The sequence below is a fragment of the Idiotropiscis lumnitzeri genome, chromosome 7 (genome assembly GCF_059441095.1).
Source record: "Idiotropiscis lumnitzeri isolate Australia: NSW breed Sydney's pygmy pipehorse chromosome 7, RoL_Ilum_1.0, whole genome shotgun sequence".
Classification (NCBI taxonomy): domain Eukaryota; kingdom Metazoa; phylum Chordata; class Actinopteri; order Syngnathiformes; family Syngnathidae; genus Idiotropiscis; species Idiotropiscis lumnitzeri.
Genome location: NC_142397.1, coordinates 17,054,201 through 17,079,668, shown reverse-complemented (window position 1 = coordinate 17,079,668; position 25,468 = coordinate 17,054,201). Strand labels below are relative to the sequence as shown.

The 25,468-nt window shown below is 41.4% G+C and overlaps 1 protein-coding gene across 3 annotated transcripts; it reads left to right on the top strand.

Annotated features, from left to right (window-relative positions):
- Positions 1-5,991: 5,991 nt before the first annotated feature.
- LOC148333808 (period circadian protein homolog 2-like) lies at positions 5,992-22,992 on the top strand. Of its 3 annotated transcripts, none has more exons than XM_088301527.1 (22): positions 5,992-6,140; positions 8,844-9,395; positions 10,226-10,318; positions 10,768-10,922; positions 11,031-11,152; positions 11,278-11,479; positions 12,444-12,495; positions 13,197-13,339; positions 13,508-13,586; positions 13,683-13,789; positions 13,918-14,071; positions 14,614-14,722; positions 14,806-15,082; positions 15,363-15,501; positions 15,584-15,720; positions 16,958-17,155; positions 17,374-17,619; positions 17,819-18,861; positions 19,870-20,065; positions 20,159-20,396; positions 20,533-20,683; positions 20,843-22,992. In XM_088301527.1, the coding sequence occupies exons 2-22, from the start codon at positions 9,088-9,090 to the stop codon at positions 20,996-20,998; spliced, it is 4,305 nt and encodes a 1,434-aa protein (XP_088157653.1). In that variant the 5' UTR covers positions 5,992-6,140; positions 8,844-9,087; the 3' UTR covers positions 20,999-22,992. The 3 variants fall into 3 exon arrangements, with proteins under 3 accessions (XP_088157653.1, XP_088157655.1, XP_088157656.1); XM_088301529.1 differs by lacking the exon at positions 5,992-6,140 and adding an exon at positions 7,396-7,519; XM_088301530.1 differs by lacking the exons at positions 5,992-6,140; positions 8,844-9,395; positions 10,226-10,318; positions 10,768-10,922; positions 16,958-17,155 and having other exon boundaries at positions 11,013-11,152.
- The last annotated feature ends 2,476 nt before the right edge of the window (positions 22,993-25,468 follow it).

Here is a 25,468-nt window from a genome sequence, read left to right as displayed (position 1 = left end):
CATAATTGCTCAAACAAGGTAAAAACAAGCACTGACTGAGGTAATATACTCCAAATGGTTGATGCCAACAGTGAAGTTTGTTCTTTGAGAGGCTTTCATTACCCCATCCAGCGATCCAAGCCTGAAATGTGCACTTAAAACAGTGTTATCAGCAAAATAATAACACAAGATGTCATTATTAGTGGCAACATAAGATGGCCACATCGTCCATGTATTTTCTATGTCCATGCCAATGACACAATTTCGTGATTGGGATTTGCTTTCTTTTTTTTTTTCTTCAAACATTTTATCAAAGGCATTTTCTACTGATATTTATAATTTGATAAAAAAAAATATCACCCAGCTCTAGTTTGTCGCATTATTGATTCTTTGTGTCAACAGCACAAATGGCGTCCGTGAGTCCCTTTGAAAGGCACTACATATTGTCATTATTATTAATCATCATCCATCCATTTCTCCATCCTCATTAGAGTCTTGGGTAACTGATCTTATTTCAATTGACTTTGGGTGATTGACAGGGTATTCTGCATGGTTGAGAGCCAGTCGCAGGGAATGTAAACACATCTAAATGAGGGGTCTTCAATCCTGTTCCTCGAGGGCCGGTGTCCTAATTGGTTTCCATTTCACCCTGTTGCACACCTGATTCAATTGATCATGATCATTATCTAGTGTCTGGAGACCTTGCTGAAAATCTGATCATTTGAATCAGGTGTGTTGCAGCAGGGAGAGATGAAAAACAGGCAGGTCACCGGCCGTCGAGGAACAGGAGTGAGCACCCCTGATGTAGAGTATTCGATGAGCCTAACAAGCACATTTTTGAAGTGTGGCCTTTTGTCACACACTATGCCCCGGCTGAGGCTTGTATAAAGCGTCCTAACGCAACAACACAAGACACCCAGTTCAACAGAGCTTGATGCACGGCCCCTCTGCCCCAAGTGTTGAAAAGTGACGACAAAGTAAACCACCACCTAACTATAAAAACGCAATCTATATCTTTAATGAACCCTCGTGGATGTACCCCATTCCTCATTCCAAATCAGCTGGGGTAAGCTCCAGCACCCCCGTTGTGAGGAGGATGAACTGTGTGGAAAATGGGTGGATGAATCCATAGCAGGACTACTTTAAGAGCGCGTGAATTGAGAATGATTTTGGAGATTTTTCTTTAATGGGAGTCATTTATTTGCATCTTTACCAAACCCAGGTAGTGAGCACCCCTTCTGAGTGGGTGAGCAGCACACTGGAGAAGTTAGAGAAAACCTGCGCAAGCACACGAAAAACATGCAACTGCAAAAAAGGAGCAAGGATTCAAACCCAGAACCTCTCTACTGTGAGAAAAATGTTCATGAGTTGTTCACCAATTGCGCTATGTATTGTTGTCATTAGTAATAGTTGAAGATGTAGTTTTATATTAATCATAATTTTTTTTGCCATTTCAGTTTGTTGCTGCACTTTGTTTTCATTAGCTGTAAAATGTCAATCTTTGCTCAGTGGCTGTCACCTGCTGATGTTGGTCCTGAACTTATGTAATATAACCGGGTAGACAGGAACACAAATGTATTGATAGCTTAAGTGTAGAGTGTAGACAGTATGAGTGAGTCATAAAGGATTTTGGGAGAATGAAATTCATTGGTGGAATCTAATGTGCTTTAATAAATGTTTTAATAGAAAGTATTTACATAACAAAAGCAAAAATCTGCCTCAACATGTATTGGACATGAAATACGACCTCAGAGACTTGTTTTGCTCTGTTTTTTTTTTTGTTTTTTTACATTTTTTTTAAATATTTTGTACATCTTTTTACGTGCTGCATTTAGATTCTCAGACAATAATCATATCAAGAAGCTGTCTCAACAAATCTTGTAATAACAACCCACATTACCAAGAGGATTTCTGGTTAGATAATCAAGACAATCAAGTCTGCCTTTTAAAGCTCCGGAGCTGCCCGCGTCGTGACTCACTTGTTCACAGAATTCCACCCACCTGCGGGCTGGGAAGTCGAATCTCCCAGTCTAATGATGTGATAGATATGATGTTATTAAAAGACAGGATGGTGTTGAATGGAGAACATTCACTGGAGCTCATTTCACGGGCCGATACGCGCATGACACCTTACATAAACTGGAGCAAGCATTGGTTGACTTTAAAAAAAAATGTTGGCGCAGAAAGGGTACACTATTGACTGTTAACAGCCAGGGAGCTAATAGTTTGGGATTTCTCATGTTTGGCCTTATTTCTTACAACTCATTGCATCATTAAAATATCAAACATGCTCTTGTTTGTCTTTGAGGTCGATTTGTTTCTCAAATAAATATTTGTTGTCCATGGTCAGTTCCATGGAGAAATCAAGAGTTTTCTACTTTAAAAAGTGAGGCTAATAATTTTAGTCACAAAACTATATTCCGTCATTATAAATCTGCCTAAAGAAGATCCAAATATCATCCAAAGGACCAAAAAATAACAAAACACAGGTACCAAACAATAACAATAAATATGTATAAATCAGCAGCACAATTAAACAATGAGTGTCTCCCATTCCAGTTCCTTCTGTATATTGTGAATATATCATGTTTAAATGTAATTTTAAATTAATATCTGTGTACATTGTTTGAAGCCAACACAATAACCTGGTCTATAATTTCACTAGACAGAATGAAATTCAGACTCTTCTGTTTGTGCAAATTACGTAAATTTTTTTAACTATATTTTCCTCTTAATTTTAAACCTCCTTTTCTCTCGCTAAGCATCTTTTTAAGTTGTGTGGTTGTTTTACTTTAAATATATGTGCTGTTTGAAATTTCACTACATCCACAAATTTTAACAGTTTTGACTGGACGAAAAATAAACGTGTGATCTAGATGGCCTACTTTATGGAATATTTTTATTGGCCCTTTGAAAGTTATTGGTGAAGTGACTGAATTGACATAATATACATACTATTACGCCGATACCCCTTCTCCCCCCACATGTGCAAGTTTGCGTCGTCGTCGTTTGTCTCCTATTCATGTGGCTGTCACGTTGGGTTTTTTGTTTTTTTTTTCCCAATCCCATAGTGTGCCTCTCCTTTATAGGAGCAAAGTTTGGGACTTTTCATCTAAGAAAATCTGGGCACCATTTGGCAACCGTTCAGGATTTTTTCATTTTGTCTCCCTCTGTTGGTCATTGTTTTTTTGGGGTTTGATTTTGACTCTTGATAAGTTGTGACTGTTAAATAAATTTCACTGTTCTGTACTTATGAATGTGCAATATAAATAATAAATATGAATTTGATCCCATTCCATTTACCACCTGATAAAATGAAGGGCATCGTCCCCAAATCTCGCAAAAGACTTCAAACCGTAATCAATGCTCAGGGGAGCAAATCACAGAATTACAAATGCAAATTTTGAACAGGGATCTTCTCAATTGATTGGTGTCCGGGGGTGTGCCCCCCCCCCCACCTCACTTTAAATCAAGTAGGAATAAGCTCCAGCTTTCCCGTCACCCCAATGAGTACAAGAACTCGAAATATTGATGGATAGCTTTAACTCCATTTTCAGGGCCTCTATGATTTTTTTAGTCCATGTTCACCTGGAGTCTGTAGCTCATGAACATCATCAAATTCTGAATTTCCTCCCCCACACTGCAACCAACTTGCCAAGTCTGATGATCAGGTGACACAGACTGGAGATTTTTTACTCAACAGTAACAAAACTAGAAGTGTTAGACCTCCCTGCTGTGCTTATAAGAGCCTTTCTGCCACATAACCTGCGAATTTTTAGCATCTCAGCATGATGCCACTAAAAGTGGTGGGTGCATGCAAGCAGTGAAAGGAGGTGGATGTGAGAGAGTAGTGCTAAATGGACCCAAGGCGGGCAGACAGCAGGGAAGATTGTTGACCAGACGCTGGCACTTACTCAGCAAGCGTGAGGCTGGCTATATTTGTACCATCTACTTTCTCAGAGTGTAAAATATGAAGTTGTGGCTACCATGTCGTCATGTGACAACAACACATGTTCTGTCATGATTAACTCATTTCCTTGTGTTCCGTTAGAGTAAACAAAATATGGACTTCCATATGCCACCAGCATCATAAGGCAGCATGACAACTTGCAATGCAAATTAAAATGTGGGATAACATATTGACCTGCCTTCTGATAAGTCTCATTCATTGGACACTTCATAAGGTACACCTGAGGAAGGAACCCTCTATCCATCCATTTGCAAAGGGGCATGTCTTCATTCGGACCCCGATCGCAGTTGACTACGATAATAGAGGTGGAGTACTCCCTGGACAGGATGCCACAAACATCCATTCACACCTGAGGACAATTTGTCATTACAGCCTATTGATGAAAACAGACTATTCAAAGATACTTGTCTTTACGCACACCAGGCACTGAGGAATTTAACCCACCATTAGTATTTGCTGCCATTATATCGATTTCATTAGCCTTGTGTGTCCATGTTATATCGATATTGCGGCCGCAAATTTAAAAACAAATTAAAAACGCAACTGTAATGTCTGGCGCTCCTTACATGTTAGTGCATATTTTCTCCAAGCTGCTTTTCTTTTATTTTGTTTTCAATGAAACTTAAAGTTGAGAAAATTTTAATGTGAGAAGGCGGTCCACCACAATTTCTCTTTTGAGAGCATTGCTTCTCGTTCATGAAAGCAAACTAAATGTCTTTGTGTTTGAAGTAACACACCAGACTGGATTTGCGAATCAAACCCAGTTCCAAAACTTGAAAGAGTGCTGTGGCCCAATTCAAAATCTTCTGACTGGTACATAAGACCAGGATCAGTAATTCAGAAATACTGTACAGTTTTCCTTAAAGTATTTACAAAGCAGAGAGCACAAATGGAGAACGGAAAATGCTGAACTCTTGAGTTTGTTTTTTTTCCATTAAAGTAGCCAGCAAGTTAGGCCAGAGGTAACAATATCTGCATGAGCAAATCGGGCTCTGAATTGACTTGATGACAGTGCATCAAAATGCTCTTAATGTATGTGAAAGGCCTGCATCGACAAGAAAAGTACAGGAAAACGTCTGGCGAACATTTGCGACGTTGTGCGAACCCTGATGACAACGCAACATTCGCTACCTTCCCAAACACTCACAAATGTTCACTGTTCAGTGGGATCGGGGCTTACATGTTCATACTCAGAGCGAATAAATCATCATTGTGTAGTGTAAATCACCAGTTCTCTACCGACAGCTCGTCATCGAGAATGGTGCGTTCTGGAGAGGCTCCGAAATGGCTCTACAAGTTAAAAAAATGAATTTAATTGTTTCAACGGTTGTATAAGTTTGTGCGTGTGCGTGTGTGCTAGCCGCAAAAGTCCAGACGGTCGACCACCGGTTCACAAAATGGGCGAGATGATCAACGGTTGGCTTTTATTTCTCTAAGTGTGCCAAAATAAAAAAAAATGTAATGGGCAAACGTGATGAGAGAACCAAAATGAATAGATGGGTGAAGGGATTTTCTATTGGACTTCGTTGTTATAGTCATTCATGCGTCCGATTGACGACACTTTGATCGTCACTAAATGTAAGCAGAGAATAACTACCTGTAGCAATTGGTGTTTTCAATCGAATTTGCAATAACGAACTTGTGTCAAGTAGTTTGAGCGCACGTCGCGGAAGGTTCAAAATGTGACTTAGCCAATCATCAGTGAGTTTCGCGTGTGACTCTCCATTGACGGCCTGTAAAGTCATACTTTTGCTTTTATGTAATTCCCGCTCGCAACGCGTTGTTTAAGAGTCTCAACTACCAGCTCACTCCACGCGAGACACGTAACATGGGATTCCACGTGCGGAGGTTGGCTTGTTTATATAAAATGATGGACAGGTCCACTGGGCAATGAGCTCAGCTCTTTGTAACTTCGTCACGTTTTCCATGGAAACTCACGATTTCCGACCAATTGCACATTGGTGGAGGCGGGGTCAGAATTGAGGTCGCGATGCCAGTTCGCTGATTGGCTAGTGTATCTAAATCGGTTGGGTACCGGGGGAGGAACCGCCGAAGATTGTGTCAGCCTGTCTGAATGCCGTCTCCCATTGAGGAATACTGAGCAATACGCGGATCCTGTTTTCGTCTTTCGACTTTACTTTTTCATGACATCAGACACGTCCGAAAAGGGGAATTTATTTCGCTCAACCAGGTGAGTTTTTTTGCTTAAATTCCTCCTTTTACATGTAGTATGAGCGTAAAAATAAGTTGCATAACTATATACGATCTGCGCATGCGCGGCCATTTACCCTGCTCTACTTTTTTACTTGCTTTAAAGCAAAAATGGCATTTAACCGAAATGTGAATACCTATATCGTAAGATGAGGTTCATTTGCGTAATATGGGCCGTCTAGGGCCACACGAATGATGTTTTCGTGTCTGTTTTTTGGCGATATCGTCACTTTTACATAACTGTGTCAGTGTACCGTGCTGTGGATTGCAGGTCAACGTGTGTGGATTGTGAATAGCAGGTCAGTGTGGGTGAGGGGGGAGGAAGGGATATTTTTGACCATTTCAAGAGTATTTATGGCATATCTTCTTACCTTTAAAGTTTAAAATCGATGTCCATCACTATCACATCATGATTACGTTAATATAACCTCGATTTTGTGGAAGCCTTTAATAGACAGCCCGACTCATTAGAAATGTAAAAATTGCCATATTAGTTTGATGTTCAAGGATAACCGATTGAAATGAGGCAATTATGTAGCCGTTTAACAAGCAGGTTGGTTGGACGAATCCATCGATGAGGATTTTTTTTCTTTTTATTCTAAGGCCTTAACACACCTACTGCTTTCGGGGGAACGTTTCCCTTCCACACTGTACTGAACTGTCAAAATCAGGTCGACTTACTTTTTGAGTTCACTTACTGTAATTATGTGTTGCTGTGTGGTTTTTTTCTGAACTGTGACGTTTTCATGGTTTTTATTTTTAACTGCTGATAAGCGTGTACGTTTTGCATTTGTCTTATAATTCAGAAAGTCGCTTGAGGAATGTTTCAGTATAACTATAATTAGAGTAGAAATAAATCCTACGTACAGTGTCCATGCATCTTAAAACTATGTACTATACTATATATAAACTATATATGCTTGGTTTAATATTGTGTGTTTGTGCTCATAACGACCATACAATAGACATCCAGTTATAGTTAAATTCTTTCTGTGTTTGCGGGTCTTTTGATCCTTTACACTTAGAATTTGTGTTCGTAATATGTAGAGAAAGTGCCACGCCTGGATGCAATGGAAAGCATTTGGGTTTATGAAACAAGGCTAGAGTAGCTTGGCGCTGCACTGGGTCCAAGTCCATGTGACTGGAGTAGCCGTTGTGTAATGCTGTGAGTGCTGGGCTAGTATGACTGGTTCAGCCTCTGAATGATGCAGAGCTTCAAACATTACAGGGCTTGACTTCAGTTTCATTCTGTCTTTCTGAGAGTTATGCGTCTGTAAGCATGTTTCTGGGCAACCCTGAAGCTTTTTCCTTTGGAATTTGTTTTATTTTCTGCCATTGGTTGTGTGTTCCATTTGGAAGGTAAGTTTTACCCATGTTCTTGTGTAGCTGTCAAGTGTCATTTCAAAATCTTACTTTTTTTTTTTACCCCCTTTGCCCTTTTAAAAATCATCTTGGGTTGTTTCTTATAGGATTTAATACAGAAGCAAAGCCATGATATGTTGATTGATTTATTTATTTTGTATTTTGAAGTTGGGTTTTATAATACCTTCCATGACTTGTTGGTTGGTAAAGGCCTGATTTCTATGGCATTAGAGACCTTTAGCTATTTAATTGTTAGAGAATATGTGGTAATTGTTTATTGTCATGGATACATTTGGATGGATGAAATGTACCATATCATAAATTATACACACGTTAACTACATTTTTTATTTAATTTTTAACATGAAGAAGGTGCATGGATGGTTGGATGTATGGATGGGGTTGTTGTATAAGGGAATGGTTGCTATCCGACATGGAGAGTGCACATCACCTGTATCGTATTGCGCTTAATAGCCGATTCTTCAGCACAGCTCTGTGTTACATGAGGTGTAATCATCGATAATGTTTGCATGGAGTCTGTATCTACAGCATTATTAAAATAATGTTTACAGGGGAGTTCAATGTGTCCTCTGAGATCTGTTGTTCTTTGATTTTCCAGTTAATTCCCTAATAATGGAGGGAAAAGCTGCTATTTAGAATTAATATATGCATCCAATTGTGTGCTGTTGTGGATGGGCATTGGAGTGAGAATACGACAATGGGAATTACAAATGGAAATTATAAATGTTATTTGTATTTTGGAGGTTCTTTCATCTTCAGGGACATTTCAAAGCTTTATACTCTTCCTTTCAATTGAAAATCATCACAAAGTAGGTTGGAAACCTATTTTATTTGTGATAATAGAACTTTTGAGGAACGGGTCGATGCACCCTGTGTGTGCATGGACACCAGTAGAATTGGTTTATTTTGGGAGATGGTGCCCTTTCCTTGAGCAGCCGATGACAGTCATGAACACTGAATTTTGCATTTCAAGGTTCTCCAAACTATTAATTGCTTCTTTATTTAGTATCAGATTATTTGTTGTTGGAGGATTACACTCTCAAAACACTTGGGTCAGAAACAACCCAATTTTGGTCAAAATATGGACAGATTCACTCATCGAGTCAATTTGACCGACCTTCTTTCATTGTTTTGTACAAAATACTCCAGTTTTCGGAACCCAGAAAGTTTGGTCAAATTGACCCAAGTAGTGGGTCGGTCCATTTTTGACCCAAAATTGGGTTATTTTCTTACCCAGATGTTTTTAGTGTGTACCATGGCGATGCAATATTATGTCAAACACAAATTTTCTTTTATTGTAGAGCACATCCTTTCTGGTGAGGGATCAACTGCACTTCAATCCCACTGCAATGCCATTTGTGGTGCTGCCATGAGGAAGACAACCTAGACGCCGATCTCCTGTCCTTTGGTCCATTCCATGTCAGAGAACAGTGACCCTCAGCATATTCAACCCTGGACGGACGGGAACGGTCCCGTGAAAGGGTCGGCCTTCAGTTGGAGGAAGGAGACATCTCTCCTTGCTCTGCCATCAGCCAACTTCACCGCATGGCAAGCAGTTACAGTGAGGGTTGTGGCAGGATGGATGGTGGCGACATGGAACCAGAGTTGGGCTTGGCTTCAGAGGGGAGTGACAGCAGCCAAGAGCACCCCGCCTCGCCTGGTTCTCCCCACGATGAAAGGAAGCGGACCTGCTTACACGAAGATGTAGAGATGGCCGGCTCAAGTGGGAGTGGGACAGAATCCCATGGAAACGAATCACATGGAAATGAGTCTCATGGCATGGAATCTGTGGGCAGTTCGAATGGAAATGGGAAAGATTCCGCTTTCCTCGAGTCATCGGGAAGCAACAAGAGGTGAAAGCTCTCTAATGCACTCAATCGTGTACAAATATGCCGCCGTTATGTGGAAGCGGACCATCTGGGTCATGGAAGTATGGATCATTAAATATAATAGAGGGACCATTTTCTCCTCTGAGTCATGGCTGCAACACTGTCTGCTTTCTTCAGGCTTAAGATGAAAGTACCTGAAATATTTAACCACACGTCCCTTAATTCTTAAACTACTGCATGCATTCAATGTATTGCAGTCTAAAGTATTTCTAGGAAGCCATCCCTGACCAATTAATTTGAAGTAACAGACCGCATATTTTATTCATGATGTCAATTTATTAGCGATACAGTATTGTACTAATAATTGCAATGTTTCATTTTCACATTTAATCTCAAATACTGGGCTGCTTCACCTGAATTGTATTGGACTAATTGGTTTCCTTGGGATCCCTCTAATTGCATTGGCATCCTAAGTACCTTTCTAGCTTTTATGCATAGAAACTTCTGCAAATTATCTATCAGGCCTTTCTTCTGCAAGGGCTTTATTGTCGTTATTCAGCCGGAAAATATATTGTTTATTATACGATCACTGGTCATCCAAAACACACAACCACATGTTTTGAACCCGCCCGGTGTAGCCTCTTGAGTGGAATCTTAAGTGGTCTATTTTACAGACTTTTGTCTGTAAAAATCATTGTCCTCTTTTCCATGCATGATCAATCTCTTTACTTATGTTCACATCCGATTCATTCCTAGATCACTTGGATGTTTTGCATAACATTTTGTTGCGGCTCTTTGACTGTTCTTTCGCTGTGCTCCCAACATTGTCAATAATGTGTTGTTTTTTGTTACAGCTCAAACTCTCACAGCCCGTCACCACCAAGCAGCTCCAATGCCTTCAGTCTGGTGAGCTCCGAGCAGGACAACCCATCTACTAGTGGTTGCAGGTTAGTACACACCTGAAACATATTTGGAGCTCTCAGTTTAACTGACAATCAAGAGACCCTATATACCAGCTTGCAGCTAGCGTTGTTGGTGAACAAAACATAAATGACCGCAAACCACGAGTGCAGTCAGCATCATGTATGGCCTATCAACATTTATCGGTATTGCATGTGTTGTGCGCAGTCTTTCAAAGTTATTAGATTAAATGAACCTTCAGAACATGAATAGTTTCCGGTTCGTCCTTTCGCATTCTCCAAAGTTTAATTGAGCCTAAACTGTAAGAGGAGAGGGCTCCTTAATTCCTCCACATCTCGCTCACGTTGACTCACCTCAGCGCCAGTCAATCCCATCATCATTCCCCGGCCAATTTCAACCTCCGCTCGGGAGTGTGCCAGCACTGGTGAGACCTTTTCTCTGATGCACGTGTATTTCTCCCGTGTACGCCCTGCAGCAGCGAACAGTCGGCTAAAGCAAAGACACAGAAGGAGCTCTTCAAGACCCTAAAGGAGCTGAAGATGCATTTACCCATGGAAAAGAGGAGCAAGAGCAAGTCTAGCACTGTCAACACACTCAAATATGCTCTACGGTGTGTCAAGCAGGTGAAAGGTAAGACTTTGTCTTGCTCAACCATCTTGTGCGAGTCTGCAACAACCACATAATATCAGTGTTGCGTTTGGTTGTTGAGCTTAAAGAGTGGTGTTTTTCCTTTTACAGCCAATGAGGAGTATTACCAGATGCTAATGATCAACGACAGCCAACCACCTGGTTTTGAAGTGTCGTCGTACACTATTGAGGAGATCAACAGCATCACTTCTGAATACACCCTCAGAAACACTGTAAGTTCCTTGTTCACGCATCATACATTCATTTCTGAGCGAATGGTGCTCTTTGTACTCTACAAAACTGTCATAACTTGAATTGTTTAACGACATTGAACAACAATGTACTTTGTGTCTTTCAGGACATATTTGCTGTGGCCGTCTCATTAATCACAGGAAAAATAGTTTACATCTCCGATCAGGCGGCAACCATCTTAAACTGCAAGCGTGAGGTGTTCCATAATGCCAAGTTTGTGGAATTCTTGGCACCTCAGGATGTGAGCGTGTTCTACAGCTTCACTACGCCGTACCGCCTGCCCTCATGGAGCATGTGCACTGGAGCAGGTAACAGCAATTTCTAAATTGGTGGAAGTGTTGCAATTAAACACGTTGCATGGAGGTTGGATTCCCTCCATCTGCACCAGGCACGTGGAAAACCCACATGAAACACAAATCTCACACCCTGCACGCATATGAAATCATCCGTCTCTTTCACATGAGACATCCACTCACACATGCCCGTACACACATAGCACATATTTTATTAGCATGTCAATATCGCACAGACCAAGCCATGCACACACACAGACACCTGCCACACAGTTTTTTTTTATTTTTTTAATTATTATACTCTTTAAATGGTCGCTGTTAATATACAAAGCCCTCCATAATTATTGGCAACCGTGGTTAAGATCTGTTTTTAGCTTTTCATTCATTCATTTCGTTCTAAATAAAATGGAGCCAAAATATATTAAAAAAAAATTAATAAAAATACCTCAAAATCAGAATCTAAATTTATTCAGTGAGAGAAAAAATCCAAAATTTACAAATATTTTTTTAATATCAAGTCATGTGTGCCACAATTATTAGCACCCTTGAAAAAATATCCTAACATGAAACTTATTTATGACTTTAAGTCCCGTGCTCTAGTGGTAGCCGGCATTATCATTATACATAGGCGACTGCAACTAACATAACTTGAATAAATGCAATATCTCCGTACCTGGCTATTATTTCGTCAGTTTGTAACTTTGAAATTTAAGGGGAAAAAAATGAACTGTTCCACCCAATATCGATCAGCTGATTGTCTTTGGGCCTGATTGGATTGGGACAGCCCTGGTTTGTTTACTTTGAAGAAACAGGCACATTAATTTTTGGCCAGTTCTACAGATTCTGTAAAGATCATAAGTTGGACTTCACTGACATTTTGGTCTCATCCAGACTACAACGCATGGGTGATTATCGTAATGCGCATTGTTGATTATATAGTCATCCTGCTTCTGCACTCTCCTCCTTGTGTCTTATTCAGAGTCGTCTCCCACGGAGTGCATGCAGGAGAAATCCTTCTTTTGCCGCATCAGGTGAGTGAGAGCACACAGCAGATTCTGTGATGCATAGATTTCTGCTCTAACAATCCCAGAGTAAGCAACGTAGCACCGAGCAGGAGCAAAGAGTGTGTGTAGGGTTGTAGATGTAAGCTTCTCATATTCTGACCCTTTTCACCGCATTTTACCTACTTGGCTTGATTGGGGTGCTCGATTTTCCACTCCAGAAAAGCACCCCTCTTTGGTCATGAGTTTGACGCCGCATCAAAAGCTTAACCAGGGCTAACCAATCTTTTTGAAACGACAATTATTTGTCGATTGTGAACGGGTCACCAGTTTCATGCACAATTTTGAAATCGCATATTTTCTCAAACTACCTATAATCATATATTGTCAATGATTACTGATATTCATTTCTGTAAAGACGCTAAAATCATGTTAATGATTTCACCAATGGAAAAAGCCTTAAGAATGTTAGATATCAGTATGTAACACTTAATTTCTCGAAACTTCTGCAAGTGTTTATTTGTTTAAATGATCACTTCTACAACATTCCCAGGACATGAAGGCTATTTTAAGACCACTGTTTGGGCACTATCTGAGGTGCGCGTGCACCATGTCGGTGACCCTTACTTTAAACTATCAATAATAAGAAGAGACAACACATCAACATGGCAACAAGTGTAAATCTGGTTCAGACACAAAAACTCATTGAAATTGTTATGTATGTTTTTCAGTGGTGGAAAGGAACACTATGGGGATATGCAGTACTACCCTTTCCGCATGACTCCGTATCTAATGAAAGTTCAAGATGCGGAATTGTCTGAGGAGCAGTTCTGCTGCCTCCTGCTGGCAGAGAGGGTGCACTCTGGTTATGAAGGTGAGACCACAAATACCCTGATGTGAGAAACACAATTCACCACCATCATTACTGCTTCACAAACATGGATTCCACGATACACTTTAACTTTGAAAAGTGTTCTTTTCCCATCCGTGATTTAAATTGGTTGGATTTAAGCTCCTTTTTTTCTCTTTTATCTGTTGCTAGCACCCAGAATCCCTCCTGATAAGCGCATCTTCACCACCACACACACGCCTAACTGTGTTTTTCAGGATGTGGATGAACGGTGAGTAAGAGAACGCCTTTATGAACTTTGTGAATGATTCCATGTTGATGCATGTGGGCAAACAATCTCTGAATTCTTTCAAATATCCTCCATCAGGGCTGTCCCACTGTTGGGCTACCTCCCCCAAGACTTGATCGGGACACCTTTGCTGCTCAATCTGCATCCAAGTGACAGGCCTATCATGTTGGCTGTGCATCGCAAGAGTAAGGCTCAATTGTCTGTCTTAGGATTTGTGCCGAATATACTAATTAGCAACTAACTACTACTGGTGAATTTATTAGTAAATATATTACTTCCGTGACCATACCATACCTTTTTCCTTCACCAACAGTTCTCAAGTATGCTGGTCAGCCATTTGACCACTCCTCAATACGCTTCTGTGCAAGAAATGGGGAATACATTACGATTGACACCAGTTGGTCCAGCTTTGTTAACCCCTGGAGCCGCAAAGTTTCCTTTGTCATTGGCAGGCATAAAGTCCGCATGTAAGTTTTTGTATGCACTCATTAGAAGTTATGTTACCCTTTTTGAAGGCCAGTTTCTATTTTAATCATCTACAAATTTGTCAACCACCACAACTTCAGTAATGTGAAAAAGTCTTTGACCATCTTTCTTCTTCTTTTTTTCTTTTTTGCAAATTTATGAGGCACGTGATTTATGTTTTCCAATTACAAAACACAAAAAAAGATAAGTGGCAAGTGTATTAGACTCGAATTCTCCCCATTCTTCTTCCTGAATAACATGCATTGAAATATCTCATAACCACACCTATAATTGTAGGATCAACTCTAAAATGCCCTAAAAGATATAAAAGCAAAACTACGATAAAGATTTGCCCATTGGTGAAGAATTTAACACCAAATTGCCCATTTATATTGGCCAGCCTCAAATGATACCACCTCAATCAGGTGCACAAATTTGGTTACACCACATCAACCCAACATTCTCATTGTACAACATCGACCTGCGATATTGAGTGTCCCACATTCAAGCTGTGTTTTATTGACACAAGTGGCGATATTTTCAGGGGCCCTGTGAATGAAGATGTTTTTGCAGCACTCGCTTTCAATGAAGGGAAGATGATGGACTCAGACATCCAAGAAATTAGTGAGCAGATCCACAGGCTACTCCTACAAGTATGTACACACATTAGACTTAATTGAAACAAAGATCCACACAGGCTTTTGCCAAGTTTCTTTAATGGCCTCTTTACCCTTAGCCGGTTCACAACATGGGATCCAGTGGTTATGGTAGCCATGGCAGCAATGGATCCCACGAACAACAGGTGAGCAATGGCTCATCCAGCGAAAGCAATGGAAATGTGATTGCCGGGAACACGGCTGAGGAGACGAGCAAGGCCAAGCCAACGAGGACATTCCAGGAAATTTGTAAGGGAGTTCACATGCTAAAGAACCAGGACTCCCAGGTGTGCCTGCGCTCACCCCCACCATCACCAGCTCCATACCCATCCAAACCCGAAAAGAAAAACTCTGATGGTGAGTTCAATTCAGTAATAATAAAACTGTTAATTTTAAGGTATCCCTCTCCTCTATAGAAGTCATCAGAAGCAAATAAAATCCCGTTCAAACACGCATACTGGATGATTTAATACTGTGAAAAATTCTAGCATTGTACCCTGAGAGAACCCGCAGAAGCTGAGGAAGATTGTGACATCTCATTTCTGTTCTAGTGTACACACTGGTTGTACTAAACCCATTACATATATGCTGTGTGTCTTTCTCACATGAGCGTATGTTTGTTTTTCTGCAACGGCAGTGTCGCAAAAGAGTCCATTGGTGCGTCTGAAGAATTCTGCAGCAAGAGACAGTAATGCTGCGAGCATGGATGAATTCACCTTTAAAGACCAGACTGTCTGCTCCTACCAGCAGATTAGCTGCCTTGACAGTGTCATCCGGTAAGTGTTAGTGCCAGTATGTGTAGCTGTATTTCTGTAGTATTTATATTCTAGACTTAGAGTCTACGTTACCTTTTTTCAGGTACCTGGAGAGTTGTAACATCCCCATCACTGTAAAGAGGAAATACCAGTTTTCTTCAAACACCGCCTCCTCTAACTCGGATGATGACAAAAAGTGTACAGAGGACACTGTGCAAGCGCCTGGTGGTTCAAACACAGGTGTGTGTGCTGATGATTCAAGGCTACACCCGCACAAGCACACGCACACACATATTAGGGGTGGAACGGTTTACAAAATTCACAGTTCAGTTCTTATCCAATGTGTGCTTTGGTTTTTTGATTGAGCTTGGTACATGTTACCGCTTAGTAAAATTAATCATGTCTTACTATTATTGTTTTGTATTATTAGATGTATTTAAATTTGTGTCATATAGTATCGTGCATAACAAATACAGTAACGTCGGAAAACCCCGCAATTGATTGAAATCGATAGCGCTATAAAAATACACGGTAGGCATGATATTTAAGGCACTTTAAAAAATGTTTAAGGTCTTAAAATAATCTTAGGAAACAACAATAGAAACTCATTTCAACATATATAATCATTTATATTGGGGGACCATTGTTGGCTGACTGTGTTTTTTCATGTCTTCATTCATGGGACACGAACACACAATTCTAGTCTTTTTTTGCTCTAAACCGCACAACAATTGATCTGAAATGAAACAAGATGTGCTTTAACTGCTGGCTTTCAGCTTTGATACGATTTTCATCCAAATCTGGTAAACTGTGTCAGAATTAAAACAGTTTTTGTACCTGCCAGTTTTTGAAAATGGGGGCTCGGTAGCTGTATGTAATCCTTGTATATCTACGGGGTAAGCCAATTTTCCGAAAAATCAAATCACCTCAATCCCGAACATAGCGATTTCCAGTGAGATATAATTCCAAGTCGTCTGTTGTATTTACCAAGATTTTACGTTGCATATGTAAAGACTCAGTTGTGGTGGCTTATGACGGTGACACTAACGTTATGACTCCCACTTGAGAAGCCTACGGGGCAAGCCGTGCACTGCATCAATGATTGGCTGCAGCGTTGCTGGAAGAATATGATGCACATGTTGTACCCTGCCTAGAACATGAGTATGAATCATGATGACCCGTCGTAACCATGCATGCCGTCATCTTGGCTTAGTGCTCCTGGGGAATAGGAAAAAATGAAAGACGGAACAGAGATGAACCGAACTGAAACTGTTGAACCGAGCTGTTTGGACCGTTTAAAAAAAAAACAAAAAAAAAACGTGACACCCCTATTATATGTATATATGTGTACACACTCACATTTGTGTTCCAGCATGAAGACTTGAGAAATTTCCCTCTACATATTTCTTGAATCAGATGCACTTATTGGATTTAGTCATGAGACTGAGAGCCTACAATGGGTGACTCTTTTCTTTAGATTCTTTGATGCTCGAGGGCCAGCCCGGATTGTCAAACATGAAAGCGCTCAAGAAGTCCGAAGCAGCAGTGGTTGGAGCACCAATGGGACCCCTTCCCTTACCCAGCAAGGCAGAAAGTGTTGTGTCAATCACATCTCAGTGTAGCTATAGCAGCACCATTGTGCATGTGGGAGACAAGAAGCCTCAACCAGAGTCTGGTAAGTGTTGTATTTGCAGTTAAATATAACAATTCCCTCAGAATCAGAACACGTAACAAAGCAATAAGATGAGGACTTGTAACGCTGGCTATACAACACAGCATATTATTAGCAGTACCAAGATGCCATGCAAAGAGGAGAGTGTAAGAGCAGCATAGGGTATTAGATGAGAGCGATCCAAATGTTGACTGATGTTTTTGAACGTGGTGTTTTGACAGAAATAATTGAGAACATGGCCGAGAGCCCTGCCCCTCCTGCTCCGCCCGTCAGTGTGGTGTCTCCGCTGAGCCAGGAGAAAGAGCCCTATAAGCGGCTGGGACTGACTAAGCAGGTTCTGGCAGCCCACACGCAAAAAGAAGAGCAGGCCTTCCTCAATCGCTGCCGAGAACTCCGTAAAGCCAGGACGTTCCAGAAGGACTATTCCAGCCATCTGCACAGGCAGAAGGGGCCAGTCAATCCTGAAGGTAAACAATGTTTTCAAAGCAACAACATGAAATTATTTCTCACTTCCTTGTTCACGCCTTTTAACTTTGGTTGTTTTACTTGATATGAACACAGAGGTTGAAGTCAAGTATGGGCTATTTCGCTACTACGCTGTCTGTTTTTGGTGAAATGTAGAAACTGTGAAGAAAAACTCTCTGACCTCCTAATTTTTCACTTCAGAACCATCGGGACTACGAAGGGCTGCCAAACAAGGCACCACTCGGCCAGAGACTACTGCCAAAAAGGGGAGCCGCAATAGAAAGTCCAAGAAGCCACGCATGAAGCATCCCGAATCGTCAGACAGCGCTGTGTCAGACCGCAAACCCCGCCCCCCTCTTCAGGGCCTCAACCAAACGTCATGGTCTCCATCAGAAGCATCCTTGTCTGCTTTTAATGTGTCCTACCCAGCCATGGTGCCTGCGTACCAGCTCTACCCGCCAGCACCTACAGCTCCAGCACAGGTCCCCCATCCTGACCCCTCCATTCCCACAGGCTTTGTGGAGGGCCAAAGCAGCCAAGTCCCTCCCACTGCCACTCCTTTCCCCGCTCCCATCGTTACGCCAGTGATGGCTTTTGTGCTACCAAATTACCTCTACCCTCCGATGGGACCGTTGGGCCAAATTGGGCCTGCTCCCAGACCAGCGTTTTTCCCCGAGCAGGCCCAGACGCAACCTCAGTTCAATGGCCAGCAGCCTTTTCAGACCCCGCAGCCAGCTTACACACTGCAAACACAACCTCCCTTAACCAGCCAACAGATTTTCCCCGTGCCAACTGCCTTTCCATCCCAGCAACCTTTCCAGGCTCGCCCAACCACCTACACTGGCCAGCAGCCCTTCACTGCCCAGCCTACTTTCTCAGTCCAGACTCCGTTTGTAGCTCAAGCCCCATATCCAGCTCAGCCCTTCCCTTATAGCCTAAGCAGCCAACCTCCGAAAGCCTCAGGTTTGGAGCCCAGAGAAGGGGCGGCGTCTCGCTCCTCCACCCCAGCATCCGGCACACGCGAGCGTACCACATCACCGACGCTCTTCGAGTCTCGGTGCAGTTCGCCCTTGCAGCTCAATCTACTGAGCATGGAAGAGGGCCAACGCTCGTTGGAACGGCAGGACAGTACAGTGGCCTCTTCTGGACCACAGGGCACCAGTGGAGCGGCATGTTCTGCCACAGCAGTAGCTGCGGGGGAAAAGAGTGCAACGACCTCAGCCAAGGCTGAAAATCTTCAGCAGGTGAGAGATTTATTTATTTGTTTATTTTGCATTTATCAGAATTGTAGAATCAATTCATTCTCTTTTTTCAGATCTGATAATCTGACAAAACAACTACATCGAAAGCTATTAGAGCTTTTTTTTTTTCCATATGTTTGATCCATCTTGAGGTCCATTTTCCAGTATGTGCTTTTTTTCTCAACAGTAAGACAATTAGAAATAGAACGACTCGTAAAAAGAACAAAATTACAAAAATGTCAATTTAAAACCATTTTTGTGAACGAAATAAGATAAAACAAGTGTTTTAAGAAATTATAATTATTTAAAATCATTTGTTGACTAATTATGACAAAAGTGGCCTTCATTTTCATCTTTTGTCGTCAATTAGTTTCATACATAAGATTTGAATATTTAAGTTAAAAAAAAAAAATATATATATATATATATATATATATATATATAGGCTCAGCTAAAATTTGCAGCAGTTGCATGGCACTACATCACATCGAGCTTGTAGCGATCGTTTGGAAAATGTAGCTTGGGGAAAATGTAGCTTGTGTTGCTGAGAAGCGACGTCATCGGGCAGTACGCTTGTGCAGGTCATCGCCTTCTGTCACTCATCTGTTAGGCTTCTGAACGTGTGGGTTCCCTTTTCCTGTTCATGTATGAACAAAACAACTGGGCTAAAAGATTGCAGCCGATCTTAACATTAAGCATTTTTGGTGAAATCCCAGCCAGCACTCAAAAAGGTTGAGGAATTTCTTCGACGAGCACTGTGTTCCAGATAAAAGCAAGTGCCTTTTAATGGAAGCCCGTAACATATGGGGAATACTTGATTGCATTATTATGCAATACACGTGTTGTACTTGGACTTCTGTGGACTTTTATTCAGTCAATAAGTCAGATTCGATTCTAATCAAACAATAAAATGCTAATAAATAGATGTTAGTTATTATAAATGACAATACAAATGGCGTTTCATGTACCTTTTATATCATGTGTGTTTTTTCTTGTGGCGTGATGTTACAGGTTAATTCTCCACATGATGGTGCGCACAGTGACGGCCACTCGTCATCCTGTGACCTACTGGATATCTTTCTTCAAGAGCAGGAGGACTCCCACTCTGGCATCGGTTCAGCAACATCTGGCTCCATGGGCTCAGGATCAGGCTCTGGTTGCAATGGCTGCGATACATCAGCAAGCGGTGCTTCAGGCAGCAGAACAGGTTTGTTGATAGTTGCCAATCCAAGCTAAAAGAAAGCTCCTTTGAAGTCCCTTTTAATTTGACTTGAACCTGTTTCTCCAAAACGTGACATAGGGAGCAGCAACACAAGCAAATATTTTGGCAGTATTGATTCTTTGGAACATGACCCGAAGACTAAAACCAAAGCCAAGACGAGAGGAGAAGGAGACTCTGACGGTGGCCAATCACAGGCCAAGACGTCAGCCAAAGGCGAGGGCGAGCACTTCATCAAATATGTTCTCCAGGAGCCCCTTTGGTTGCTGATGGCCAACGCTGACGACAAGGTCATGATGACTTATCAAATGCCATGCAGGTGAGTCAACACCATCAACTCGGTGCGGTGGTGGTTATTTTTTAACTAGAAGTGCAGTCTGACTGAGGCTTGTTATGAAGCTGCAAATGACTTTCCTTGAGCTGAACATCAAAATGGTGCATGACTTGATCCACAGGGACATTCAGAAAATTCTGCGGGAAGACAAGGAACGACTGAGACAGATGCAGAAGAGCCAGCCCCACTTCTCCTCAGACCAGCGGCGAGAACTGCTGGAGGAACACCCGTGGATGAGGAGAGGAGGTCTACCTGCTGCGATCAATGTGAAGGTCTGAACCGAATTCACTAAAATGTTTCACACACGAATGAAATGTTAGCAGTTATATTTTTTGTACAGCAGCCAATCTGTATCTGCTAGCTGGATCGTGTGTAAAATCATGCCAACTAAATGAAACCTTTAACGTGAATTTTTATTTTGGTGTGTTCAGGAGTGCCTGTACTGCAAAGTTGCTGCAGAGGACCACGTCGAGGAGAACCTCCCTGAAATGGACATGGGCGAGATGGGCGACGAGCTGAGCCAAGAATGCGACAATGCTCAGAGCCAATCAGAGGAGTCACAACCCACACTGGACTCAGGCTCGTGAGCAGTTCCACCGCCCGCAGTGGGGGGGCACACTTGACCAGCCATGGACCCTTAACACATGCACACACAATAACAATGTTGTAAATGTGACACTCAACGACCGTGTGCCTGGCCGTCCTCAACAAGACTCGTAAACACAGATGGACTGAAGCTGGGATAATTGTGTGGATGCTGTGAGTTTGTTTGTGTGTTGACCTTGTGAAAACATGTTTCAACGTGATCACCAAGCAGTCTGTGCATGCAGAGCCTTTATGATCTACAGCTGCCTCAACACAATCTCAGATGTGAAATGTACACCTTTCCTATTATTTAATTTCCCCTACTTCTTTCCTTAGAGACGACATTAGCATTTGTAGTTGTTGAACTTTTTAAAAGTTATTATATTGGAGGACGACGAGCATATTGTAGTTTTCTTTTTTTTTCGATACCATTATTCCTTTATTCGGAATATTGAAGCCGATTAGATGTTGTCAGCAGCATACTCTGCTTTTTATTTTCCCGAAGTCACTCTTGTACTTCTTGGACCATCACAGAGCACTTATGTAGTCAGGCATACCGACTGACAAGCGTAACACTCACTCATCGGCCAATAGAAATGACAGACGGGACACGTGCAGTGGAACTGCAATTTGTCTCAGCAGTGACAATCTGATGCAAAGCTCAAGATGTACATTTAACTCATCGTATTTAATTTGTAGTTGATGTAAACTAGACCAGGGTTTCTTATGCTACTGCCAAATGACTTAAAAGATGAAGATTGTATTTATGAACGGTTGACTATTGTATATATTACACGTTAAAGTCGGATACAGGACCTTAAAGGTCACTCTAGTCTGAGAGCTAAACAGGAGTGTGGCGCCTGCACACAAGAGGAAGTGGGTGACATAATTAATTATTGTGTAAACACCCCCCCGCCCAAAAAAAAAATGAAATCCATACGAATTGAAGAATGCTTACAAAAAAGTTTTACCTGAGGGGCATTTTTCTGGTTTGAGAGAGTCATTGCCTCAAAGGTTTCCAGCGCTGCGTTCAGTCCTTGTGTATTCTGTGAATACACAATAATGTAACTAATCAGGGGACCATAGGTAAGAAATATGTATCTAATATTTCTGCCAAAACAACCCTCTTGTTATTTTGCATAAAGTCAAGAAACGATGCAACGGTCAATTTTATGTGGTGGGATGCTTGGCGTCCTGGGACCAGCTCTGGTGCTTTGACAAATTGTGCTTGGGTTCGGCTTCAGAATGTATCACAGGCTGGACCAAGGACATCTCACTCATTAGTTTTTATGTTTTTCATTTTCTCTTAAAACATTTGTTCTTTACATCCATTTTTTAAAATTGTATTTCTTGTTCTGTCCATTTTATTTTATTTGAAGAAAAGCTTTTACATGTAAGTGTGGCTGGAGATGGAGACAGACCCGTGTCGTGTTACTACTGTGAGCAGTGAATAACTGCCCCTAAATGTACATTTGGACAAATTGTGATGATTCTCTTGTGCGACAGTCTTGTTGGACTGGCAGAGGCTTGAAGACTTTTGGCGCCATGTCTCAGTACATGGAGAGAAAGGCAACCTGAAGAAACCCCATTTGCTCTTAGCATATGTCTCAGTTCTGTGCTGAGGATGCCCCGACGCTCTTAGATGTGTAAAGCACTGAGAATGGAAATGTGGTTCATGCCTAGGGAGTAGGAAATGTGCTTAAAGCACAACATGGAAAATGTTTTACGCCTTACTGTTTTCCACAAATAGGGAATATATTCAATATTCAATGAATTCCACTCCGATGAGAGTTATGAGTGAATGAGAGGAAAGCTGACCTCTAATTGCATATAAATACACGGTACTGGCACGTCAGGTTGTGTCATGTACATATGTGTTTGCCACTGTATGAGTCTGGTTATATTCAATTATAGTGCAGTTTTGTGCATTATTGTATGTAGGAATTTGTGTTTGAAACTTTGACATAATGTTGTAATAAAATTATAACTATTTAAACAGTTGAGAAAGCAGCTCTGTTCATATCACATGTTGCACCTGCAAATACAGATATTTGTTTCGAACATGACGGGACTGATAAATGTAGAGGGTGAAAAAACACAAAATAAACCTTCAAGCACAAAACGGATTGGAAGCCGCATGGCCGTGTTTTGAACTAGAGCCCAAAAAGCATTGACCATTTGGAAATGATCAATTTCCCGTCTCTGTGTGCCCTTCCATTGGCTGGCAACCAGTCCACGGTGTACCCCGCATACTGCCTGAAGACAGCTGGGATAAGCTCGAGCGGGCCGGCGCCCCTCGTGAGGATAAGTGGTTCAGATAGTGAATGGATGGATCTATAAATAACATTTATGATTTGGTGGCATAACCGTGACTTGCAATAACTGCAACCTATTGACTCCACAAGACTCTTTCATGCTTCATTTGAAATGCTTTTCCAGACGTTTACGGCAGCCACTTTGGGATCTTGTTTGTTTGTGGGGGTTTCTCCTCTTCAGGAGGTAAAATTGGGTTAAGGGCCAATGATTGGCTTAGCCAGTCTAAGTCCTTCCACTTTCACCCTCTGATTCTATCGATGCACCAGGGCCCAGATGGCATTAGGGGCCTTTGAAGGAAGGGGAAAAAACAGCTGTCCAGAATTCCCACAGACCCCTGATTTTGTAAATTGAATTGCTCGTGGCAGGTCAGTCATGCTAAGTGGCTGGAATGGGAGGAGGAAATTTGTCCCGTCAGCTGCTAATCACGATGAGTCTCGATGACGTAACAACATGAGGGTAATGTCAAAATGCCAATGATAGAGTAGTAGCGCCCCGCTTCTCCGGGTGGTCTAAGGAGACTTCCCTGCCACTCAGTGGATTCGGCTTGGCCAACCTGTTGCAGCCAAGGACTATTCTGACCTCACTCTAGAATGGAGATGCAAGTAGCTATATAATAGTTTTGTATATTCAGATGCAGGCCATACATTTCACCTTCAGTGAAGTCCTACTTAGTCCGACTTGAATAAATCCCCCTCATAACACCATTATTTATGACACCACGGCTGGAGACATCTATTCAGACACACACTCCTGAGTGTTGGACCACCACCACTCACAAGAGTTCGCTTTTCTTAAAAAGTCCGTCTTGACAATGGCCTTGCAACTATATCTGCAATCAAATTTGATCATAAATATGATTTATTGATTATGTTAGGCCAGCAACGAAAGCTTTGAAGGCCTTGACGGCACCACTGAGTAGATTTCAGCAAACAACAACCAATTTTCGACTGTACATCCAATTGAACTACAGTACCATATTAAATGGATTTTTCTGTGATATTCTGATGTTTATGCATACATTGAGAAGTATCTGTCAATATGCACCTGTGTTTATAAACATTGTCGCTGTGATGACTGAAACATCCAAAAGAAATTTAAATCAATCCATAAAATCCCCAAATTACGAAAGTTAATTAGACGTTCATGCCCACAGTGAGATGACTTAAACTTCAGTTTGCAACTGCACACTCACAGGCCTCAGTGAGTAATTGAGAAAAGAAAAAAAACATTCTTAATGCAGTAGGATACTTGTAAATGCACAATTTGCATTTGGTGTTCAGCCTGCTGCTGCAACCGCTTGCGGAAGTGATTGTTCTCTCACAGTCAAAGACAGTTGAGGGTGGCTGTTGGGCTCCCCAGGGATCCTTTTCAGCGCCATATGCTGCCTATAGCGCCCGTTAAATCTCTCTCAGGCCAACTGCTGCATTAAGCAAGCTGACCTTTGAACCACAATTCATGCACTAGCCAACAACCTACAGCTGATGCTTAAAAGTTATGCCTCGTGTTTGATGAGTTAGCGAATTGAACACACAAAATAGAGGGAAATTGTTCTATGGAGGGTTGCTCATTGGACTGCGAAGACTTTTGTCAATTTTCAAAAATCAATCAGTTGTCAATAATCCAAATATTTATTGTCAACCTGTTCCACACAATTGTTTTTGGCAAGTGAAACAAAATTATAATCAGTATTGTAACGTAACACAAAAAGTGTTACCGAAATCCACTTGTGTGGAATGACAGCAGATTTCAAAGGAACGTTAGCTTTCATTATTCATATCAACTATTATAATTAAAGCAGAAATTCTAATGAGAACACAATAACAGTGGGTTTTAAAATGTGTTTTTATTTATTGTCATTATTAATATTACGGCAGGTAAAAATGTTTGTGTTAGTATTTATTTTATTTTTACAGGAGTTTTTTTTTCTTTTTCTTTTTACGGCTTTAACACCTGACTCTCCCCTGTGGGGATCAACAAAGCAGTGAGTCCCAACCAGGATGCTGTGAGAGATCATTAGAGGTGCCCTGGGAAATCACCCAATTTCATTTCGTCTGGAAGAAAATTCTTTCAATTATAAACTTATTTTTTGGTATGTCGTTGGACAGCAACATATTATGACTGGCAAAACAATGAAACGCTCTTCTATTTAATAACAG